Raw genomic sequence first — 22637 nt, forward strand, 5'->3', positions numbered from 1 at the left:
AAAATCGCTGTTGTGTTACTTAATTGTGAACTCGGAGATTAGTGTGAACACTTTCACCCCAAACAAAAGAACGATCAGGTCTGGTTGCTGGGTTACATGGTTTTCTCAGCGGCTTATTTGGCCCACTTGCTGACTCGGGCTACCTGTAAATGGATAGTGAAAACCGGCCAGTGAATATGTTCATAATGGCTTTTTTTTTCTCTTTTTACTCTGTCTACATGTTGAACTAACCATCTCTGTTGTGAGTGTCATACGTTTCTTTCTCTGTGGTGGATTTTAAAAAGAAAGGTTTTTTTTTTTTTTTTTCGAAGAGGGACGAACAATTTGAGGCTTTTAGTTAGATCCTTCAAATTTAGTGACACCCTGCGTCATAATTAAGATTTGCCTTTTGGAAATAGTCAGGATGTTTCATATTTCAGTTCAGAATGTTGAAAATGAAAAATAAGGATGTGGACACCCCCATTAGCCACAATATGGAAACCGCTGTGCTGTAAAAATGGGTGTGGACTCCACAAGTCTTCCGAATGAGTCCTGTAGTATCTGACATCATGTCATTAACAGCAGATCCCAGTTACATTTTCATTTGTGGGGTGGTGAGGGTTTCCTGCATTAGACTTTGTTTTTCTGTACGGCTGACAGATGCTTGATCATATTGAAATATGGTGGAGATGGAGGCCGCATTGCCACCATTAACACGTTATGTATCCACTACCTTGCCAATGTAATGAGATGATGTTCTTCACTTCACCTGTCAGTGGTTTTAATGGGTGATGATGTTTAAGTGTACTTATTTAATTTCTTATATTCCAGTTAAGTCCAGCTTTTTCTCAACACTTTGAGAAACACAATTACATAATAAACATGATTATATAGAGAATGGTTTATTATGCAGCTAAAACTCTTCTGATTTTCACAGCCATGATTCAGCGACATCTGATGTTTTATTTATAATTCAAAACACTGTTCCAGATGAGCTCTGCCACCAGTGTTTTACTCACCCCGCTCTGCCGTCTGCATTATTACAATTATTCCAGCGCTAAAGCTCGTATTAATGCAGAAGCACTTAAAAAGCTGCCAGCAGGCCTTCCTCTGATATGCAGCCCCTTTTATTCCGTTACTCTTTAACAGAGAGTTTGAAAAGGAGATATATCGCTCTCTTTCTCTCTCGGGCAGATTGGCAGATGTCGGCGGAGAGAGTTGTGAACTCAGGTGGGACCCATTACACTTTGGAGGCCTGGCCCTTATCAGTTAATAGCAGGTTTCCAAGGAGCCCCACTGTTTTTTGATAGATGGTCAGTCACACTCCAGCTGCACAAAGTATAAGAAGTGAACGAAAAACCTCAGATAAGCTTTTTATCTGGCGATTGGTCCAGTCAGGGAGGATGGTGGGTGGGGCCGTGGTTCATCTTTGCCACCCGATTGGTCGGCTGATGACCCTGGTCGCGCCTTGTCTGTGGGCGAGACGGTTGTGTTTTGTTGAGTATTTTCTCCTGGTGCTGGCTGACCGGTATCTTGGCTGACTTTCTTGCAGCCTGTTATAATGTCATGACATTTATTAGCCCTTTTCAGATACATCAAGGCTCTTGTTTTCCACCGTTCAAAATGAAGGTTTTTTTTTTTTTAAATGAGAACAGTGTTTTCTCAAGATGACAGCGGTAAACAGGAAAAAGAAGGAGAGAAGAAAGAGCTTCCCCCGCTGTGATGGCGTGAGATGAAGACCACCCCTTAACTGGACAGTCCGTTTACAGTCCGGCCCCATGGCCACTGGCCTGTCTGCACAGCCCGCTGACCGGCGCTGCCGGAATGTGATTGATTATGTGGGATTTGTGCCGTCGAGCGCCTCTCAGCACCCCCAGGAGTCACGGGGTCATCTCATCCCAAAATCTGTTTCCTTTTGTACAGTGCGGGCCTGAAGAGAAGCCAAACTAATACCTCCAGCACCCCCACCCCCTTCTTTTTCTTTAGCCTGGGAAAATGGGGGAGGGGAATGTCAATGAACACCCCCCACCCCCAAACACCCATGCGTTTCTCTCTCTCTCTCTTTCATCTGTAAGCAGCACAGGTCTTAAATCCAGACAGACCCTTCCTTTTAAAAGTATTGACACAAAATCTATTGAACAAAGCGAGGGCCTTTAAGGTAGAACCAGTGGGCATTCAGGATGGGTTGGATCTGCCCCTTGCTCTCTTTTGATACTGTGCATTGGCTGTAAGGAAGGTTCTGGACTGTACACAGTAAAATCTTTAATGCATGCTATAATTGTTATTATTACTATGTTGATAAGTGACCTGTGCTCATTTATGGTTTCTGCATTGTGGAATAAAACCCATGTGAGAATATGTAGTAAACAGCAGAAATGGCAAACAATGCAACATGTTTCATATTTCGTTCTCTTCAGCATTTCATGCTCTTGGCTCCTCTCAGACACAGTGGGGATGGTCTGAAAGAGTTACTATGTTGGGGGCTGCTTTTCGTTCACTTATGAAAACGTCTCATGAAGCTACTTATGATTGTGACCATAATGTGCAATGCAGTCATGAAAGTAAAGAGAATCTGATTCCAAAGCGTACATTTTCTTCTGCGGAAAAAATAGCTTCTGTCAGTCTAGACTTGTGCATTGTGTAATGGCCTAAATGGTATTTAGTGCACAATTTAGCGTAATACCCCATAAAACCCGGAGCTTTTTTCTAATGACTGCATGCGTGTGTACCAGCTACCGCCCCGCACTCCCACCGCCTTTGGCGGCCAAACCCAGCCACATTGTGATCATAGCTGGAGAACTGTGTCAGTGATTATCTTCCCTAACACCAAGTGAAGGAAGGTGCCGCGAGACACCCGGAACCTCGCTCCCCTTTGATGTGTGGTCAGCGAGGACCCATGATGACGGTGCAATTCAGAAAATGTGCCAGCCCTGAGACCTCAGGGTCTTGGCTTTGTGGTCATAGGACCTGGATTATATTTTAACCTTGGGAAGGGGTCTCTGGCCAGGGTGAAAGGGCGCTGATCCTTTAGGGGGGTGGGCGAGAGAAAAGAGAGCGGGACGCACATTTTCTTTCGCATTACAGACCATTCTCGCCCCTCTGCCCTTTTTTTTTATTTTTTATTTTATATTCCTCACATGATTAGACCTTCAGCCAACGTGTCTGGAATGAGGCGTGTTTAGCAGTCCGACTGGGCTCCAGTTGCATATTCTGATGGCCTTCACACGGCTCTAACAAGCTGACCCACTCTGCTGTGCCGGAGCACGTTCCACACGGCAATGACTGCAGCAATAGCCTCCGAGGAGGCTCATGTTAAATAAGAGATTGCCTGCATCTGTCTGTGTATGCGCGTGTCTGTGTTTACCAGCACGCCTGCAGACTGTATGAGTGTGTGTGTGTGTGTCTGTGAGAAGTGTGGTGATTTACAGCACTCCCTGACTGCTGTGATAGCAGGCGCTCTCTTTCTGCGCCCTGCATTTTCCGTGGCTCGACTGGTGTGATATACGGACGAGAGGAGACAGCTCACGCTGGGCAGGGAAACACACACGCACATACACACACACACACACACACAGAGAGAGATGCTTGGAGTGAAAGTACTGTCTGAGTGAAATACCATTAGTGAGCGGTATGGAGGGATGGACGGGTGGCTAGCCAGTGGAAAAGAGGCTGTGTGAGCCGCACAGCCATGGCGGGAAGCACATCTCTGTAATCCTCTCTTGCCACTTTAATTGCGAATTAAAATATTTCTGCCACATGGCTAAATGTAATTGAAGGCCTTGGATTGAGCTGGCTAGTTCAGTACTCTGTATAAGGCGGGATGGAATGTGTTGTAGAGACCTTTTTTTTTTTTTTTTTCCACCCTCTCCAGTCTGTGCGGGTCATTTAAGGTTAGGTTTAGAGATTCTCCAACCTAAGACTCACGGCCTCTGCCTGAAGTCACACAAATTGGAAGATCTCCCCCTGGTGGTAGACAGAAAGAAGGTACCAATCGCTGGCTGTATGATCCCCTTGGTCCTATTCTTCCTCTTTTTTAATGATTATTTATCCCTTGTAGGGATTAAAATAACATCAACTTCTGTCCAGGCAGAATGGTTCTGTCTCTCTACATAAATGGAATTCCTGCATAAATGAGACCCATTGTCAGCAACAGTTAGTCTTGAATGTGTTCACCAATGGAAGTCTGTGACTTTAAACGGTTCATTGATGATTTACAAATCCCACTACGATGATCTTAGTAGAGCTCAAAACAGTTGCACTGATTAAAGCAATAAAACTGGCCAGTTCAGAATGTGGTGCGCCATTATTCCTTATTCATTCTGTGATTTTTTTTCTTTTGTGCTAAACAAGGACATTTCTAAATGTTCCCAAACGCTGAGCTTCCTAGTGTATATTACAGTAGACTGAAAGATGAAGACATACTCAACAAATTGGTATTGGAGTGTAATTTGAGAGACGCTTTATGTGACAGTAGGGTCCATATAGCACCATGGTCCGTATTCGGGTCATAATTTCAGGAAGCGTACATAGTTAACTGGCTTTGGTGCATATGAAGAGATGATCTGGATTATTTTTGCAGAAGCACCAGAAACGACTAATGTCATCAAAATTCTGCGTTGCTTTCTCGTGATCTTTCTTATGTTTGCAGATGAAGTAGATGTAAAACATGTTAAAAAGTGACCATGAACAAGGCAGTTCACCATTAAATATTCTTTTATCATATGAAGATGCGCGGACTTGCCAATATGTAGAGTCTGACAAACAAGTCTGCCCAAACGTGATGTACTTTCTAGATGGTTTGATGGGAATCATAATTTTCTAATCCTGTCCATTTAAGAATAGTGCAGCTGTAGGTAGTTTTTCTCCCATGTACAACATTTCCCAGGTCAACAGCCAGTTTGAGGCTTTAATCGCGTCTCTGATTGCTCTTTTTTTGCTGACATCTTTGCTCCTTTCCTTTCCCTTTTGATTCAGTTCTGTGCTCTCATCCAGAAGGATGTCAGACAGCCGCTTGTGAATGTGAAGTCCATGGCCTTCAGTCTATCAGACAATTCTGGAGCTGAAAGAGACGTATTTATCTCGGATACAGTCTTTATTTGTGTTTGTTACATTTCAGGCATGCTTTGCTTCTTTAATGTGATCTTTTCATTTATGGAGAAGAAGATATTACAGCTTTAGACTGAAATACAGACACGTACACACACACACACACTCACACACACACACACACACACACACACACACACACACACACACACACACACACAAAGTGTGATTGTTATCCTCAGTGGAGTTACCATTATGCACCATTCATGTCACCTCCTCTGTATCTGTTACAAATTATGGGACACGTTGAGGTAATCAGCGGATGTATGACTGCGCTAAGGGAGTCTGTAGCGACGAACCAACTTGCATGTGGTGGCTCGGGTGGGATGGTGAAAAAAAAAAAAAAAAAACCTGCTTTCTGAGGATTTTAGTCCAGTTGCCGGAAAAAAGAGATCCATGTCAATGCTTGTTTGCCTCATTAAAGAAGCTCCTTTAGCAGTTGAGTGGTGTTACGAGGGAGGTGGGGGTGGAGCCTTGTTTACGTTCCCCGAACCCTTTAAGACGCGACCCGTCAATGCCGTGAGGGGACGTGTTTAAAGAGGTGCGCACAGTGCGGTCAGGATAATAAGAAATTACCTTCAGATATCCATTGAGCGTCATCGAAAATGCATTCCCTTCCCGGGTCCCCTGATGAATGCTGCTGTGATCATCTGATTCCAGGACTGAAAGGGTTGGACAGTTCAAGTCCAGGTTGGCACCCGCAGCGGCCAAATTCATCATATATGTGCGTCTGGCTGTGCACAACGTGGTAATGAGAGGCGAGCGAGTATATATTTTATTATTTATTATTTTGCTCTGCAGAGGAAACGTGTAGAAAATTCTGTTCTCTTTTTATTTTTTTGGGCAGAACGAACAAGGAAACAAACATCTTTTTAAAAACTCATTACGAGTAAAGCAGTAAATTAACAGGTGTTAGGTGTTATCGCTCCTGATTAATGACGAACCGATAGGAACATCCTCTCAGATATCAGACGCATCTTAATTAGATTCCATCCAAAACCAAAGCCTGTGCAAAGTCATTTGTGGAAATTTGCACAGCGCTTTTTTATTTATTTATTTATTTATTTAAAAAACCCCCACTTTTGTATGAGGGCACTATTTAGTTAATTTTTTTTGTCTCTTTGCTGTTGCTTTGTCGTATTTGAAAAGGGGCTAACCTTGGAAATTAGTGCACGTAATTATTTCTTTTTTCCCCTGAAATAAGTATTTATGTGGGTATGTGGGTTATGTGAGTGTTTTGGTCCCTTATTTCATCTCGATGATTTTACCTGCATGCGAGCGTCTGCTGCCGCTTCTCTGCGGCCTGCTCGGCAAAATCAATGTGCTTTCTAATGGAATTAAAAGGGGTTGAAGCAATGGAGGCAGGCTGCTGTATTAGTGCCTTCAGAAGCACTCCCCCAGGCCCCTCTCCCCTCCCAGGGCCCTGATGCAGCTTGATCGACACTCAGCTGATCTATAAATAAAGTCTTTTCTTTCCTCACAAAGACTTTTGCGGTTTGCTGTTTGTCTGCAAGGTCAGAGACAGCCTGCCCTGAATAAACATGCTCCGAAGAAACAAGAAGACCCCCCCTCCCCAGGAGAAAAATGGCCTAATTGACGTGGTGAACTTCTGTCGAAGGGAAGGGCCTCGTCCTGCCGTCTTTATCTCCTGTTTCTCCCTTTCCTGCTTCTGTCTATTTTCTTTTCCTGTTAACTGTTAGCATTTTTGCTGTATCAACTACATTTGCCTGTAAAAATGTCTGCAAAATTGTTGCGTGCAAAGCGCCAAACCCCGTCGTCTCAATGCTCACATTCATTTGTAAAAAAAAAAAAAAAAAAAAAAAAAAAAAAACAACGCTAGGTCCGCATGACCCCGCATTTTTTCTCACCTCGTTAAGCCTATAAGAAAAGGACATTGGTCCATTTTGCATTGTCTTACTTTATTGACGAGAGTCACGCAAGTGGGAGGGGGCAAACACACTCTCATTTCCACAGCACACCGATTTACTGTTCATTTGCTCAGCCACGAGAAGTTCGCAGGCGTCCGCCCCGGCTCACCACGTAGGCATTCATTCGCAAGGATTTAAGAAATGTATGACTCCTCAAGTCGAAACCAACAAAGCGAACTTGTACTTGGCGTCTAGAAGGTGATTTCTGGACGCTACAGTCTTGTTCCTCACCCCCATTTCCTCTAATAGCCACACAAAGGCCTACATAAAGCTGAAAGGAGCCATGCCTTTCCTATTATACTTAATACCTTTATCTATACAAGTCATTTGGCCATGCTTTTCTTAATGCATTTAAATATGATTAGCGTCACTGTTTTTTTTTTTTTTTTTTCTCTCTTTCATTGGGGTTGTCATGCCCCCCCATTTCTTTCCCTTCCCCACTTTTGTTGCAGCTTTAGGGTCCTATTCTCTTTCTTCCGTCTCTGAAAACAAAATAAACTCCTGTTCTGTCAGATGGGCATAAAGATGGGGTGTGTGCATCGGGGGGTGGTGGGGGGGTTGGACGTTGAAGAGGTGCGGAAAGCCTTTTGTCCGGCGGGAAAGAGCGTGGCCGCGCGCAGCGAGAGGGGCTCCACTCATTTGGCTGCAGTAAAAGAGCAGGAGTGTAAAGATTAGGGAGGTAAGAGGGTGAGCCGGCGAGCCTGCGACTACCGCAGATGGCCGATGAGTGGGGCGAGCGCCATTGTCTGCCCTCTGTCCAGATGGCCTTTGGGAATAAATCACAGGTGGAGGTTGAATGGATTCCAGTGCAGAGACTCTAAGACAGATTATCATGTTGCACGGGCAAACTTTTCCTTTCTCTCTCTCTCTCTCTCTCTCTCTCTCTCTTTCTCTCTCTCCCCCCAGCGGCATTATTTGCCTCTTAAAATGGTTTTATAGGATGGCTTACAGTACAGCACGGTCAGGTGGAAATTGGTGAGTTTTACTCCCCTGCTGCGCGTCTGACCTGTAGAGTCAGTGCGCAACATGTATTCAGCGATTTTTATTTTCTTTTTCATTGAAATCCCAGCGTGCTCGCACCTTATTATTTAGTCCCCATGCTCCTGACCACCTGAAGGTCTGAGTACCCGGATAACAGAAGGATAGAAACCAGACGTGTGTAAAGAGGCTCCAGTTTTGAGGTGGCGTGTGGGGTAAAGGGGCTGTGTGGCTTGATTGGGGTGTGTATGTGGCACTGTACAGCCTGCAGTAAAGTCTGGCTTTAACACCCTGGTGTGGAGTGGAGGTCAGGAGCTGTACAGAAGTGGCGGCCCAGACATATCCAGCTCCCTAGCCAGACTCGTCGGCCCCTGCTAAAAAAAACCTGAGAAAGGTGTCAATTCTTTACCCCGCCCCCCCAACCCTGATTTCTAGAAGGGTGTGGCAATCATGTCTGACCTACTTCCTCAGCTTAACCACCTGGACCAATGAGACCTGTCCCAGTTTCTGGCCTGCCAGTCAGCCTGCAAACTGGAACTGGCCAGCCTTGTATTCATATACTCATTTATTTTATCTTAAAATGAGTGTAATCGCTTCTTTGTTTTTTTTAGTTTTTTTGTACGAACAGCATCAAGGCAAAATCTAAGTAATAATCAGTCTTTTAAATGGCTGTCTGTTCTGCATCACTGCTACAACGTGATGTGGTTGGAGTAAACTCATTAGTATGCAATTACTCACCATACATCTAATGAGCTTTTCCATTCACATCTGTCCACAAATAGACCAGCGCATCAGTAATAGATATTTGTAAGCATCTATTAAGAAATATATCAGGATTAGTAAATACTTGGCACAATTCATGTCGATTGATTGATCCAGTTAAATAGTTTTAAAAGATTAGCACAGTCCTGTTGACACTTAAAATAGGTGGCATCAAAGCCACCAGCGTTAAACGAACAATGGGAGCTTTAAACATTTATTTATTATTATTTGTAAAAAATATTCTTAGCCGGGCTGAGAAGGAGAACAAAATCATCAAATGACACTGGAGTGCAAGTCTTTCCCACAGTGGCCATTTGTCGTCGGTGGAACCGTATAATTTATTTTCTGATCTTTCTTTCTGATGTTTTGTGCTGTAATGGCTTTGTGTGAAGAGCACTCCTGGTTGCAACCAGGAGGGAACAAACACACACACGCACGCATGCACACACAACTCGCACCTTGCTCTCTGAATGATTTAGCAAGCAAGCTGTCGCGCCCATGTCCATACACATTTTTTCAAATGTGTTCCTCAAAAAAGGTCTACATTCATTAAAAGTTAAAAGGGAGGGAATCAAGCGATTGCTTTTCTCAAGTTGTACTGAAAAAGTGTTGTCTTACGACCAAAATTCAGGCTAAAAAGGGAATACCAACAGATGTGATGTGTAAAAAAGGTTGAAATAAGTTTATCTACTCTTTTTGTTTAGTGTGAATGAAGTGTATATTAATTAATGTTACTTTACTGTTGCTTGATGCGATATTAATATAAAATAATTTCTTAAAGAAAATGGATTCACACAGGCATGAAGCTGCGTGATCGGTCCGTGGTTTTCTGTACGCGAGCACACTGTACATCACTCCTGCGCAGCGGCCCCTACTGGCCCGTGGGTGGGATAGCACCCTTCCACAGGCTCACTTGTGGCCAATGAGGGACACTGAGCCCCGACAGCCTTGGCAACCATTTGCCCGGTTGCCACGGCCAGGCGTGCGAGCACGGGAGAAGCCAGCTGTACCGCAGGAGCTGTTCCTTCTCATTTGCAGTTCATTTATCTCCCACCCTCGCCAGCCAGCGCACACATGCACACACACACACGCGCGCGCACACACACATACACTCCCAGCACTAACCCATCTCCATTGTGCCCAATCAACTGTGGAAAGTAAATGGCATCTCTCGCTCTCTCTCCCCTTCTCGCCCTCTCTTTCCTCCCTCCTCTTTATTCATTCAAAATGGCTCACAAACGCTCATCTCCGTTGCACTGCCCGAGCAGATCTAACACACTTATCCAGTCCCCCAGTCCCCCCCCCCCACACACACACACAGTGGCATTTCACCCATCACTCCCAGAACCAATTCCAATATCCCAAATAGCACTGCCAAAGAAGACGTGTCGGGAGACGCCCGCCATCGCAGGTGACTGCTACGCCGGCCGCATCACTGAGAGATTCTGATACTGTATTATCACGGGACCGGCTGGAAATCTAGCAAATATCCGGCCTGTTGAAGCACCCTGCACTGGATCTTTTTTATTTTATTTTTTCCCCTCCAGTCTGATGTGTCGGAGTCACATCAGGTGAAAGGTGAAATATCCCCCCCCCCCCCAATATATATTTTTTGAGGTGCAAACGAATACCAGGCAGAAAACACACCAACGGTCCCTGTGAAGGAACGGAGGAATTCGCCGCCACTGTACACTTGAGTGTGCTCCAGACGTCTTCCAGACAGCCTCTCCCTCCTTGGTATGAATCTGCCGTATCTCATTCCCCGCACTAATTCCAATTTAATTGCCAGTGGCCTGAAGCCTCCTCAATAGGAGTAACAAATGGTTTGATTTTGTAGACTTCATCAGACTGCATTTTAAATGCGACACACTAACCCTGCTCGCATGCCAATGAAGCCGCGGAGAGGCTCCCTGTTTACTAATTATCCTTTTTCTTACTCCGAGCCGCACCGCGAGAGTTGTCTGATTAAATCGGATTTGTGGGATGGGGAGGGTGGAAGGGTGGGCTTGAGTGCGATCCTCTGCTTTGTAAACGATCCGCAGCCCGGGTCCACGGCCAGGCGCCCACTGTAAATCCTGGTCTCTTAAAGACACACCGCGCCTATTGTCGGGCCCTGCCGCACGTTCCGATCGGGTCATAAATCCTGACCGAACCGCCGTTTATGATCTTTTGTTGCTTAATCCGTCAGCGTGTCGCGAATGAATCAAAGAGGCTTCCTCCAAAAAGGGGAGGGTATGGAGGTGCCCCCTTTTTTTTTTTCTTATATATATGGGGAGGGACGCCTTGCCCCCCCCACTGGTTGTCGACTTGATGCATAAACAAACAAACGCCCTGCACAAGGAATAAAAAGGGAGTAATCATGCACCAGATTTGCTTTATACGCTCGGCTTTTTTTTTTTTCATTCTCAGGGACCCTCGCGAGGGTCTTATTTAATCAGGAGAAATCAGCCTCCAACACCTGTCCGAGTCGGCGGGCGCGGCCAATTCCTCCCAGGCCGGCACCAGTGAGCGATGAAGACGTTTCACCGTCTAAATGGACACCGGAGAAAGCATATGGCTTCCTGACATTATCTGGATGTAATTAATATGGCACGTACAGAAGCATCTGCTGGAATTAATCTGTTTGAGAACAGTGCATCTCCCCACGCTGCGCGATGACAGCCCTACACCGGCGTGAATTATCTGCTGCTATTATTGGTGCAAAGCCTGGGAAGAAACAAAGCCCCCGAATGGCGCGTGCTAATGGATATTATAGGGCCTGCGTGTTGTCTTAGCCGCGCCTGGATGTAGATCTAGCATATTTAGTGCTTTTCATTTCAACCGTTGACAACAGCATTTCATTAATTACAAGGAACAAGGTGCAAGATTACTTTATTGTCACTAAAAGAGTGACAATGAGGTAGTGTTTGGGCCAGCCAGCAGTTACAGAGTAAAATAGTATTATTATAGTAAATAATAGAAGCCTCTGGGTGAAAAAAACATGTTAAATTCTTCACTTTACCTCTTAACTTCCAGTTGTTATGAGAACATTTAATAGAAGAACTTGGTCAAAAATAGAAATAATATCTAATAGTAGGGTTCAATCCACAGCGGTGGTTCTCAAATCTTTCCTTATTTGGTGAGACTTTGTAGATCTTATCATCTGATCGTGTTGATCAAGATGAGTTGGGGTTGAAATTCAAAAAATGATGTACATGGAATGGCTGCCATAGAAATAGAAAGGCATACATGAATACAATATATTCGTGTATATATAAAGGAGTATATAAAAGAAAACAGTAATATGGGATTGATGTACTTGCAGTGAGAGAATGTGGGAATATTGCAGTGACAAATATTGCAAATTGGAGCAAAGAGGTAGATAAATAAGAAGCCGTCCAGTCACTTAGAGCACAGTTGATTGTACCAAGAAATAAATAAAAGTGTAAAACTAAAGAAATGCTTTTTTAGGATTTTTTTGTTTGTCTCACCCCTTTCTTTTGTGAGCTCTGTCATCTGAGCCCTTGCTGTCACCCAAACAATAAAACCCAAAATGTTATTTTATTTTCCCCCATTTCTCCTCGGCACGTCTGCTCTCTCCCGTTCCTTCCCTCCTGTTTTCCCCCTCACTGTCTTCCCCCCTCCATCCCTCCTCCTGTTAGATCAATAAACAATTCATTGCGGCTCTTTTCTTTGCTTTCCTTGTCAGCGGCTGGGCGGCGTTGTGAATGCATTAAGGCTGCGCTGGTGTGTGCTGTCACACTCTGTATTCCACAGTCGAGCCGTCAGTCGGACGGAGGCCCGCGTCGCCGCCGAGCGCCACAGCCGCTGCTAATGCCACATTATGCCAGGCCCCTTCTCGGGGATTACACGGATGTGCGGCTCTTCCTGCAGTTGAGGGGCTCATTACGCCTCAGACGGGCTGCGGATAGACGCTGTGTTAGAGCCCCAGACGGCGCCATCACCTCTGGGGGGCGCCGGAGTTGGGACCTGTTGACGTGAGCGGCTCCGTTGTTGCAATGGCACAGACATTTCAACCATTGTTGCAAGAGCTTTCGTGTTCAAACACATTTGACATTTCATGGCTGAAGACATTTTCTCTTCCGTGTTCCATTAGTTTCGCTTGTTTATCAGAGCAGGGCTCTGGTTCTGGTTCTTGTAGAATGATAGATAAAAAAAGAACTGTATCTGTGATGTGAGAATCTGACTGGCCACCATTGTCTGGCTTGGTTTTCCTATATCAGTATTTAATGTAGATTGTTTTTTTTTTGTACAAAATCCCTTGGAAAATAGTGATTTTAGCCCAGGCTTATACAATTAAATTTTGGGGGCTGGTTGTTCCACGTTTTTGGCCGTTTTCAAATGACTTTAGTAATCTCAGTTGTCAGCATGGTTGTAATGAGGCATCATTCCACTCATATAAAAACATTACATACAGGTAACCAGTGTAATTATGACAACATGGAACTGATATGCATATTTCCACATGCTTTAATTTGCGTGAAATGATAAAAAGAAAAAAATCTATTTTTGTAAAAGTATTTTGTAAAAGGTTACTAGCCTATGGCATAACGCAACATCTGCTATTGCTCTCTGCTCCAAAGGTACTTGTTCAGCTTTACGAACTGAAAAGTTAAGAACGAGGAGTTCAGGGTGGAAAAACGTGTGCTGGTCATCACTTTTCATTCTAGTTGGAGAAGGATCTTCAACCAGAGCCTCCATTGGTTCCATTTGGTTCCAGTTCCAGTTGATTTTGTTTTTTCATTGTGAAGTTTAAAAGCTCCTTCAGTATGCAGATTCAATTAATCTTCTCTTTCTGACTAATATTGACCAGAGTTTGGGTTTCTGTGAACAAAGGGACTGCATTTGAATGTGGGTGTCCCTCTCGCCTGCACACATTTTGCTATATTGAGAGGGTCTGCTTTGGCACCCATATTGGCCATATTGTTTGCCACCCCCCACCAAGCAACTGCCTGCACCCATTGTCCCTGAGCTCAGAAGAGCTGCCAATCCCCCTCCATCCACCCTGGAGCGGCCTGCTCCCCACCCCCACCTGGCCCTGCGCAGCTGTCTTGCGACCTCTAACCCCACCTCCTGCTGTCAGTCAGGATCTCTCTCACAGCGTGGCAAGGACTGATGCATACCTCCACCCTCCGGTTAGCTAGGTGTGGGTTTTCTCATCTCTAAAATGGTTCCAATTGATGGCTCAAAACAATTTATTAAAAACGATGTAAATGCACGTCTGGTTAAAACTCACGTCTCTGCAGACGGTCTGGCATTTCAAATATAAAAAAACAACTTAACTGGCCTTACAACTAATTGAGTTAATAACAATTCAAGATGCTCCCTGCAGATTAATTGGGTGCATCTTTTTTTAAGTTTATTGTTTTAATATCTTCTGAGATGAAAAGTTATCAAACAACCTTTTTCATCAGCACTGGTCACCCATGCAACTGGTTACTCAGTTCTAGAAAAATGAGAATTTTGCTCCTAAACTTAGCCATGATAGGCGCCCGGGGAGCAGTGTGTGGGGACGGTGCTTTTGCTAAGTGGCACCTTGGTGGCTCGGGGTTCGAACTGGCAACCTTCTGATTACGGGGCCGCTTCCTTAACCCCTAGGCCACCACTTAATTATTGTAGCTTTATCCTATAAAAGCGTGAAAAAAAATAACTTACAAATGGATAATAATATAATTCGACCTCAGTGCTGTATTTAGATCTCACTTCACCTAGATGTTTGGATTTCACCAGTGTGCTTTTGTGTTATGTATGTGGTGGCACTTCATTTCAGATGTGAGAGCCTTGTGATGAAGTAGAGCTTCTAGATTTTGAGATTCTTGCTCCTCATTGTGCCTGTCCCAACCATCATTACAAGAACCCCAGACCCATTTTCCTACCTGCTTTAGTGTGTGTGTGTGTGTGTGTGTTACTGTGAAGACACCTGATTAGTTGATGAAACATTTTCAGTGGGCTCATTTTAATTGAGTTAAATATCAGTTTAAGATGCTCCCCGGAGATAATTCCTCGGGTGAGTCTTTGTTTTGCTTTGTTTTTTCCCTAGTTTAATGTTCACATATCTTCCAAGATCAAAAGGTATTACACGTAACCTTTTTCATCAGCACTAAAGCCGTGGTGTATCAGTCAGAATTAGCGCCGAAGTCTAATTATGCAAACAATGAAGGCTTTCTTGTCTGAAGACCAATCGCACAGGAGGCCATCTTCACGCTAAGCATCTAGAGGCCGGCACAGACACCCATACCTCACGCGCCAAGCGCCGAGACAGTCCGCTCGAAAACACATTAATCTCGCCACACAAACACACTTGTACACGCGTCTCCGATACGCCACTAGTCACGCACCGATGCTCTTTTTTTTTTTTTTTTTTTTTTCTCCATGTGCATTTTTTATGAAAATCTTATCTGATACCAGGATGTCGGGGTAGGCAACCAAAAAATTTTTTTCACTGATGTTGTTCAGGAGATGCGGACGTTTATGCATTATAAACACAGTGTGGCCTTTCCTGGGTGTTACGGCTCACACGATTAATGTTTCAGTTCAAAATGTTGCCTTCACAAGGTGCCCATATTCTTCCCATTAGCGTTAGTGCTAGTGTTTTAAACAAATTTATCAGCCCACGTCTTTGAAACACTTGTGATTTTGTTATCGCTAACATACTGAAGATACTATCTAAGGCTAATATACCACTCTGTATATAATTTATGGTGAAAATTATGAGATTAGCAGAGCTAGCGAGAAATGAACAGCTCATTTTCACTTACATGTCATCGTGGATATTTTCATGGTTCTATAATATAGAACATGCCCTATGAGATTTTTGCCCTATGATCGTATTTCTTGAATTAAGGGGTTGAAAAACTATATCCAGGTTATGGTTAGGGTATGGATCTCCAAAATGCCTACGACACAAAAACGTTTGTGATGTCTGCTAATGCTCTGTGTACAAGGGCACAATATATTGATGGATCCAGAATGAACCCTAAAGATTGCAGTGGCCTGGTGGGTTAGGAAGCGGACCCGTAATCGGAAGGTTGCCGGTTAAAATCCCAACCCAATAAGGGGCCACTGCGCAAAGCACCGTCCCCATGCACTGCCCACTGCTCACCAAGGCAATTGGTTTAATGCAGAGGACACATTTCGTTGTGTGCACCGTGTGCTGTGCTACAGTGCATCACAATGACAATCACTTCACTTTCTCTTCAACAAGTCTCAGTTGTCTCCATTTTTTAAAACTGGTTTAAGGCCTGGGTGTAGGTACTTTGTTTCCCTTCTCCAACATACAGATAACTAGAAAGCAGTCTGTTCTTGTTTTTAATTTTTTCAGTAAATTTTGACAACACACTTGACTGTGAACTCTCCCCATGCTCTACATTTATTAAAGCTTCCTCATTATAAGAAACAAAAGCTACTCAAGTATTGTATGCTTGCAGGATGCACAGTAGAGCTGCAGTTAACTAACAAGACAGGGTTTTGTTGTTCATGTCAACTTTTCTTTGGAAAACCCTAAAGATTGTGGGAACTCACATTTAGCACCATTAAAATAAAGCTCATAATTTCCTGATAGGGAAGGTCTGCTCTCTGTCTGATTAATTTGCCATTTACTTTTTACACTTCATGCCCTTGTACTTAATTTGACATTTCATAATTTTTTTTTATTTAAATTCCTGTACCTTAAAAAGCCAGCAGATAAGACCCACATGTGGTGTGTAATTTATCCAGCGTTGCCGGGTGGCGGGTGTGACTCATGGGTGCCATCGGCGGGCACCGGTGCCAGCGGCAGGTTAGCCCACCAGCCCAGCTGCGGTGGCAGACTAAACAGCAGGAGTTTTGTTTTCCGTCAACCTGACGGCATAGAAAGAAACAAGCTAATTGACTTTGGCTTAAAATGACACAAGCAGCACTTGTGATTCACTCTCTTATGGATCCGTTCCCATAGCGATGAGCGTCTTGAGAACATTCCGTTTTTCACCTTCAGCCGCCTTTAGGAACTTGCAGGGTACAAAGTGTGTGTCATCATATCTACCCTTTGTGTGTGTGTGTGTTTGAGGGGGTACAGAACGCTTGAAAACTTGGCTGGCATGTGTCCTAAATGCTCTCTTCAGGCTGTGGCAGAACAGCGGGCACACCCTGGCACTTAAGCCCTTCAGCTTTTTGCCCTCCTCCCTCATTCCCTTCCTTCTTCGTCCTGACTTTCTCTGCGTTAAATGCCCCCCCTTCCAGTCCCCTGCGCTTAAGTAATCGCACTTCAGGCCCATTAACTCAGCACTGCGAGCACCGCCGAGAGGCTCTTTATAAATAGACGCAGCCGTTGTGGTAAATTATGCCCAAAAAACGAGGCAGGGACCGAGAGAGAAGGGGGGAAAAGGCATGTGAGGAGATGGCATGCGGCTAAGCACTGCCTTCTCCAGGTGTCACTTTGTCCGACTCAATTTTACACTGTAATAGACCTCCCTCCTGGGTCAGGTCCCCTCCTCTCCTCCCCATCCCCGCACTCATCCTTCAGTGTCCCCTCGCTACAGTGCGGCTCCCGAGAAAAAGCCCATTTTCTCCTGACGGCCTGACGGCCGGCCGTGTAGCACTTAATTCCAGCTAACACCAATCAGGCGCCGCACACTCCTCCTCTCGCTGCGTTGACGCTTTTATTGTGGCCCTCTCCCTCCTTCCCTTGTTCAAAATTGGTGTTTTTTTTGGAGTTTCTGACATCTTTGCATGTCCTTGGAATGGTGAGTCAGAGGTAGAATCTGTTGTTTTTCTGTTTGTTTGTTTTTTTTAATCCATGAAGGTGCATTATTAAAAAAAAAAAAAAAATGACCATAATAGCTTTTTTTTTTTTTCCCTTGACTAGTTTTTAGTTGTTTTTTTCTGGATTTCATTAATCTCAAATATCAACAAATGCAGCCAGAAGAAGGAACAGGCTGGTTGAGGTGAATGACAACGTGTTGGGAGGTTCCACACATGCCCTGGAAGGGCCACGTGAATGTGGTGTTGGGGGATTTAAAGGCGCAAAAAGGGGAATCAGTCCATTTGAACTGTGCTCTGCACTGCGTGCGCGCACACACACACACACACACACACACAAACACACACCTGTTTTCTGGTTGCTGTTAGTCCTGGAATAACATCACTAATGGTAAAGTGGTGGTTTAGGATTCCGGAAAGTCAAAATATAGAGCAGCTTGTGTGTGTCTGGTCTGGAACTAGTCATACGAAAGGATCAGGTCAGTTAATCAGTACATCATGCTTTTTTCTTTCATCAGGTGTGTGTGTGTGTGTGTGTGTGTGTGTGTGTGTGTGTGTGTGTTTTCTGTTGACCCTTAAGATTCCCAGGTCAGAGTCCAGCTAACCTCTTGCATTCCAGAGAGCCTTTGTTTCTATCCTGCCCCCATTTGTCTCTCTTTCGTTCAGTTCCTTTTTTCTTTTTTCCTTTTTTTGTTCCTTCTCCTTTCTCCGTCCCTTAGAATATTCTGAACTTTTTGTGTGTCAAGATTCTTTTTCGGGTCTGTCTGAGTCTCTAGTTTGCCCATTAATTCTTAATGTGTGTGTTCTGCACTGCTCAGCCGTGTGTGTGTGTGTGTGTGTAAGTGTGTGTGTGTGATGTAGACTGGGTTACATTAAGGAGGCTGGGCTGTGTGTTAGAGAAACCCGCCTGTCAATCAACCCGACCAAGGGGGCTCCTGCCACATGCTGCCCAATCAATGCCCCCCTTTTCATTGATAAACGAAGAACAAAACCAGAATCAAGGAAGAAAGAACCTACCAAGATGCTCGGGCATACTGGGGAGAGGGGGAAGCAGGGAAGAGAGGGAGAGGAACCCTGAAGGCAGGCTTGTCAGTATTTATTTGCACAGAGGAGGCAATAGTACCTCACTGTCGGAGATTTAAGGACAAGACTGCTCCCATCTTGTTTTTCTCTCCTCTTTCTTCCCTTCTTCCCCCCGTCGCCCCCTGCCTCCCGCTCGGCACTGAAGCCGATGCTGATTGATCCACATTTATGAACATGAGGCTGGGGCTACTCATAGATTTTTAGATTAGCAGCAGCTTTGCCTCAAAGATGCGTTATTGACTGATGAAATAGAAGCTGCACTTGAAACACTCCTATTTTCCCAGGAGTTTTACACACTCTGGTAATTGAAAAAGTGTGAGAAGTCAGCATGTGTGTGTCACAGCGTTCCTGTATTCCATGACTATTTTTGGAAATGAAAGCGTCATACAGTCAGTCAGATAGGGTGATCTTCGCCAGCAGTGTAGACCCCCAAACGCCGACTGCTGACCTCTTGTGGATTGGACTCAGTAATACATTTAGTCTCATAATGGCCTCGCCGCCTGCGTATCCCATTATTCCAGCAGATGATGATGAATATTATGATTTGGTTTGGCCTCACAGGGACTCCTTTCACTTTCAGAGTGAAGCGCCCTGTGTGGAGGGTGCCGGTTTTAACGCTAATAAGGGAGCTCTTACCTGCTGGCCCAGGGATTCGCAAAATCACATTTGTACAATATTGCGAAACTAAACTCTCTCTCTCTCTCTGTCTTTGCAGGCTCAGACATGGCCATCTTCTGCCTGCTGTGCGGGAAGCGCTTTCAGACGCAGACGGCGCTGCAGCAGCACATGGAGGTGCACGCGGGCGTCCGCAGCTACATCTGCAGCGAGTGCAACCGCACCTTCCCCAACCACACGGCCCTCAAGAGGCACCTCCGTTCACACACAGGTAACGTACACACGCAAAAACACATATGCACTGATCATAGCATAATTTGTTCAAGTGAGGTCTCTTTTTTTGTAGATTGGATTTGATTTTGTCTTATAGCCCAGTAATCAAAACAACAACTTTTGGTTCTTAGGCTTTTTTTTTTTTTTTTTTTTTTTATACCCACAAAACACATCATGCATACAGGTTTAGCCATAAAAAAAATTCTAATTTGATTTGGTAAGTCTGACACACACACATCTGACATGTCATTCTAATAATATGCACAGAGGTGTAAGTGAGGGTATGTGTTTACTGCTCATGCGTTTTTACACAATCTTTTCCACACAATGTGCAGTGAAAAAACGAATCTCGCATGATCCTGCCTCGCTCGCCGTGGCGGCAACTTTCTTCCTGTCCCAGGCGCTTTCACCACTCTCACTTCCGATGAGTTCCCTGTATAAAGGTTCCAGTGGTGGTTTGGTGTTTTTGTGGATTTCTGACATTTTTGGCAACCTCTAAAAGGCCTGGCTGATGTAAGGCAGCGCAGCTGCTGCTCCATCTGGGCTGAAATTTACAGCATGGTGGAGCAGCGACCTCATCCCGTCCCTCAGCCCCTTACACCCCCACCGCCTTTATTGCTGAAAGACAAACACCCTCCTGTCGTCCAGGTAGCCTGAAATATTCTGCTCTGGATTCAGCTCGGACCCTAAATAAACGTGCCCAATCAACCTCCCCTTCTCCACCATACAGTTGATCCAAATTAGAACACCGAGGAATGGACACTTTCTTAATGGATGTTGTGTCAGCGTGCGTGCACCTCATGACAGAACAGCTGAATAATGAAGTGACTGAGACGATATCTTTCACCTAAAATGCTACATTTACACGTGTTAAACGGTCCATGTGCCGTTTGCGCAATAACGCTTCAGTCGGATTTGCAAATTGGCCATCAAACACACACCTGCTCATTTGTGGGTCTTTCTTCGTCTGGCTATTTTTACATTGTAGAACAATACTGGAGACTCAAATGATGAAATAACATGCATGAGGTCAAGTAGAAAAAGGGTGGTAGTAGCCTAGTCGGTAACACACTCGCCTGTGAACCAGAAGACCCAGGTTCAAATCCCACTTACTACCATTGTGCCCCTGAGCAAGACATTTAACCCTGAGTTGCTCCGGGGGGGGACTGTCCCTGTAACTACTGATTGTAAGTCGCTCTGGATAAGGGCGTCTGATAAATGCTGCAAATGTAAATGTAGAACAAAACAAGAAAATATTTTACATTTTAGGCTCTTGAAAGCTGCAAACATTTGCTTCATTTCACACTCTTGACTCTTGGGGCGGCTTTTCCAACAGTCCTGAAAGAGTTTGTTGCCGCCTTTCCTTCTCTCGTGGTGTGAAGAATCAGATTCCTTCTGTTAAGCTTCATTTTGATTAGCGTGCGTGTGTCTCGACTCCTTTGACTGGACGTGTAAATATAGAGGTGTTTATTCTCTCTGAGTCAGGCTGGAAAGGAAGCCATCACTTTGTGGCATCATCCCTCAACTTGGCTGTGGTTACAGTCTGTTGGTTTTGTGCACTGGCTGGTCACAGGGGGTCTGGAAGCAGCGACACAGCTGGCCAGTTCACCGTCTGCAGCTGGCAGCCTCCACATGTGGCTGCATCACTGTTATCCGCGTCCATCAAGTTCAGTCTGATTTGTGGCTTGTGTGTGGCCTCTTACTGGGCGACTGTTTTCAACATCGGTATCACCAGTGGTTTTATTATGGTCACTCAGCAAGCCAGATCGTTTGGTTTCACTTCTCCTGCTTTTACAGTTTGGCCTAATTTAGCACTGCTTAGATGAATCATTTATGTATTTAAAAAGTTCTTTGAGAGGCGCTAGTATTTTAAATTAATTAGGTTTTTTGAAAACATGCCTAAAATCGCATGAAATTACTCTTACTGAAGCAGTAGAACAGTGTTCATGAACGACCCATTACTAGCACTCTGATCGGCTTGTGTTGCCAGGTCACACATTCGTTGTAACTCGCGTCATTAAGCCGTTTCGATATACCGCCACATAGATAGATAGTTTGCAGTTTGAGACACAGCAGGTAACGATCTGTATGTTCCCCGTGGAATATGCAGAAAACGGCACAGTAAAATACACATCAAACAAGTTTCAGTCATGGCAAATCAGCTGCAGGCAAAGAGAAAATCCTAAATGTCCCTATGGACATTAAATGAAAAAAAAAAAATCAAAATACATACATGATAAACATCAGTCGTGCTAATTATAGATTTGGAGGAACGTGTTTGTCGTGAGGACGTTTTAGGGCATCTGTCTGGGTATACGCATGTTCATGCACCTGTGTGTGTGTGTGTGTGTGTGTGTGCTTATTAATCCATATGTGTGCACCATCATTGACCAGTCAGTGTGGTCATGTGACATATTTGCGCTTTACACGGGCAGAGTCGGCACGTCGCAGATGACACGCCAACGCTCCCGCCTGTCTGCGTAAATGTCAACGTGTCTCTCTCTTTCTTTCTATCCCTGCCTCTCTCTCTTTTGGCAAGGCTGTTCCGTGCTGCTGCTTTGAACCCAGCTCTCCGTAGGCGTGTATTAAATTACAATGAGAACTCACAAGCACCCTGCTTAATGTGATGTGGGGGCTTTTGTCAGGGGATTTAAAGAACGGCAATTGGCACGGCAAAAGCTCCAAAAATAAGTGCTTGATTTTTATAGGGAGCAAAAAATATATATAAAAAAGCGTGAGCGAGAGCGCAGGCAATACTCCCATTTGTTTCTCCCTTTGATCTGACTAATCTCATTCATATTTCTGTGGAACAGATCACTCGAGTTAAAGCTCTGTGATGCTCTTGAGGAGATATTCCAGCTATCTCTCACACCGTCTGCAAATTTTTTACATTTTTTTTTTATTTAGAGACGTGAAATGCACACAGGCAGAGACAAAAACGACATGTGCGTACAGAAGTGATGTTTCATGAATCCGATTAAAAGACATGTAGTTATATCTGCAGATATGACACGAGTACCATACACCTGTACATCGTTACATGTAGATTTTATTCCTTTACATTTATGAATCTACTGGTGTGTGTGTGTGTGTGTGTGTGTGTGTGTGTGTGTGTGTGTGATATACACACATATATACAAACACACACTGATGTAGGTAGCGATAGAACATAATTAT

The 22637-nt window shown here is 44.5% G+C and overlaps 1 protein-coding gene across 1 annotated transcript in view; it reads left to right on the forward strand.

Moving 5' to 3' along the window:
• zbtb16a (zinc finger and BTB domain containing 16a) overlaps window positions 1–22637 on the forward strand; it is a 95239-nt gene that overhangs the window by 65156 nt on the left and 7446 nt on the right. Inside the window, exon 5 of the mRNA XM_028983496.1 lies at window positions 19288–19458. Coding sequence (XP_028839329.1) covers window positions 19288–19458 — 171 coding nt within the window. The remainder of the gene's footprint in view (window positions 1–19287; window positions 19459–22637) is intronic.

This window comes from Denticeps clupeoides, chromosome 6 (assembly GCF_900700375.1).
Source record: "Denticeps clupeoides chromosome 6, fDenClu1.1, whole genome shotgun sequence".
In the NCBI taxonomy this organism is placed as follows: domain Eukaryota; kingdom Metazoa; phylum Chordata; class Actinopteri; order Clupeiformes; family Denticipitidae; genus Denticeps; species Denticeps clupeoides.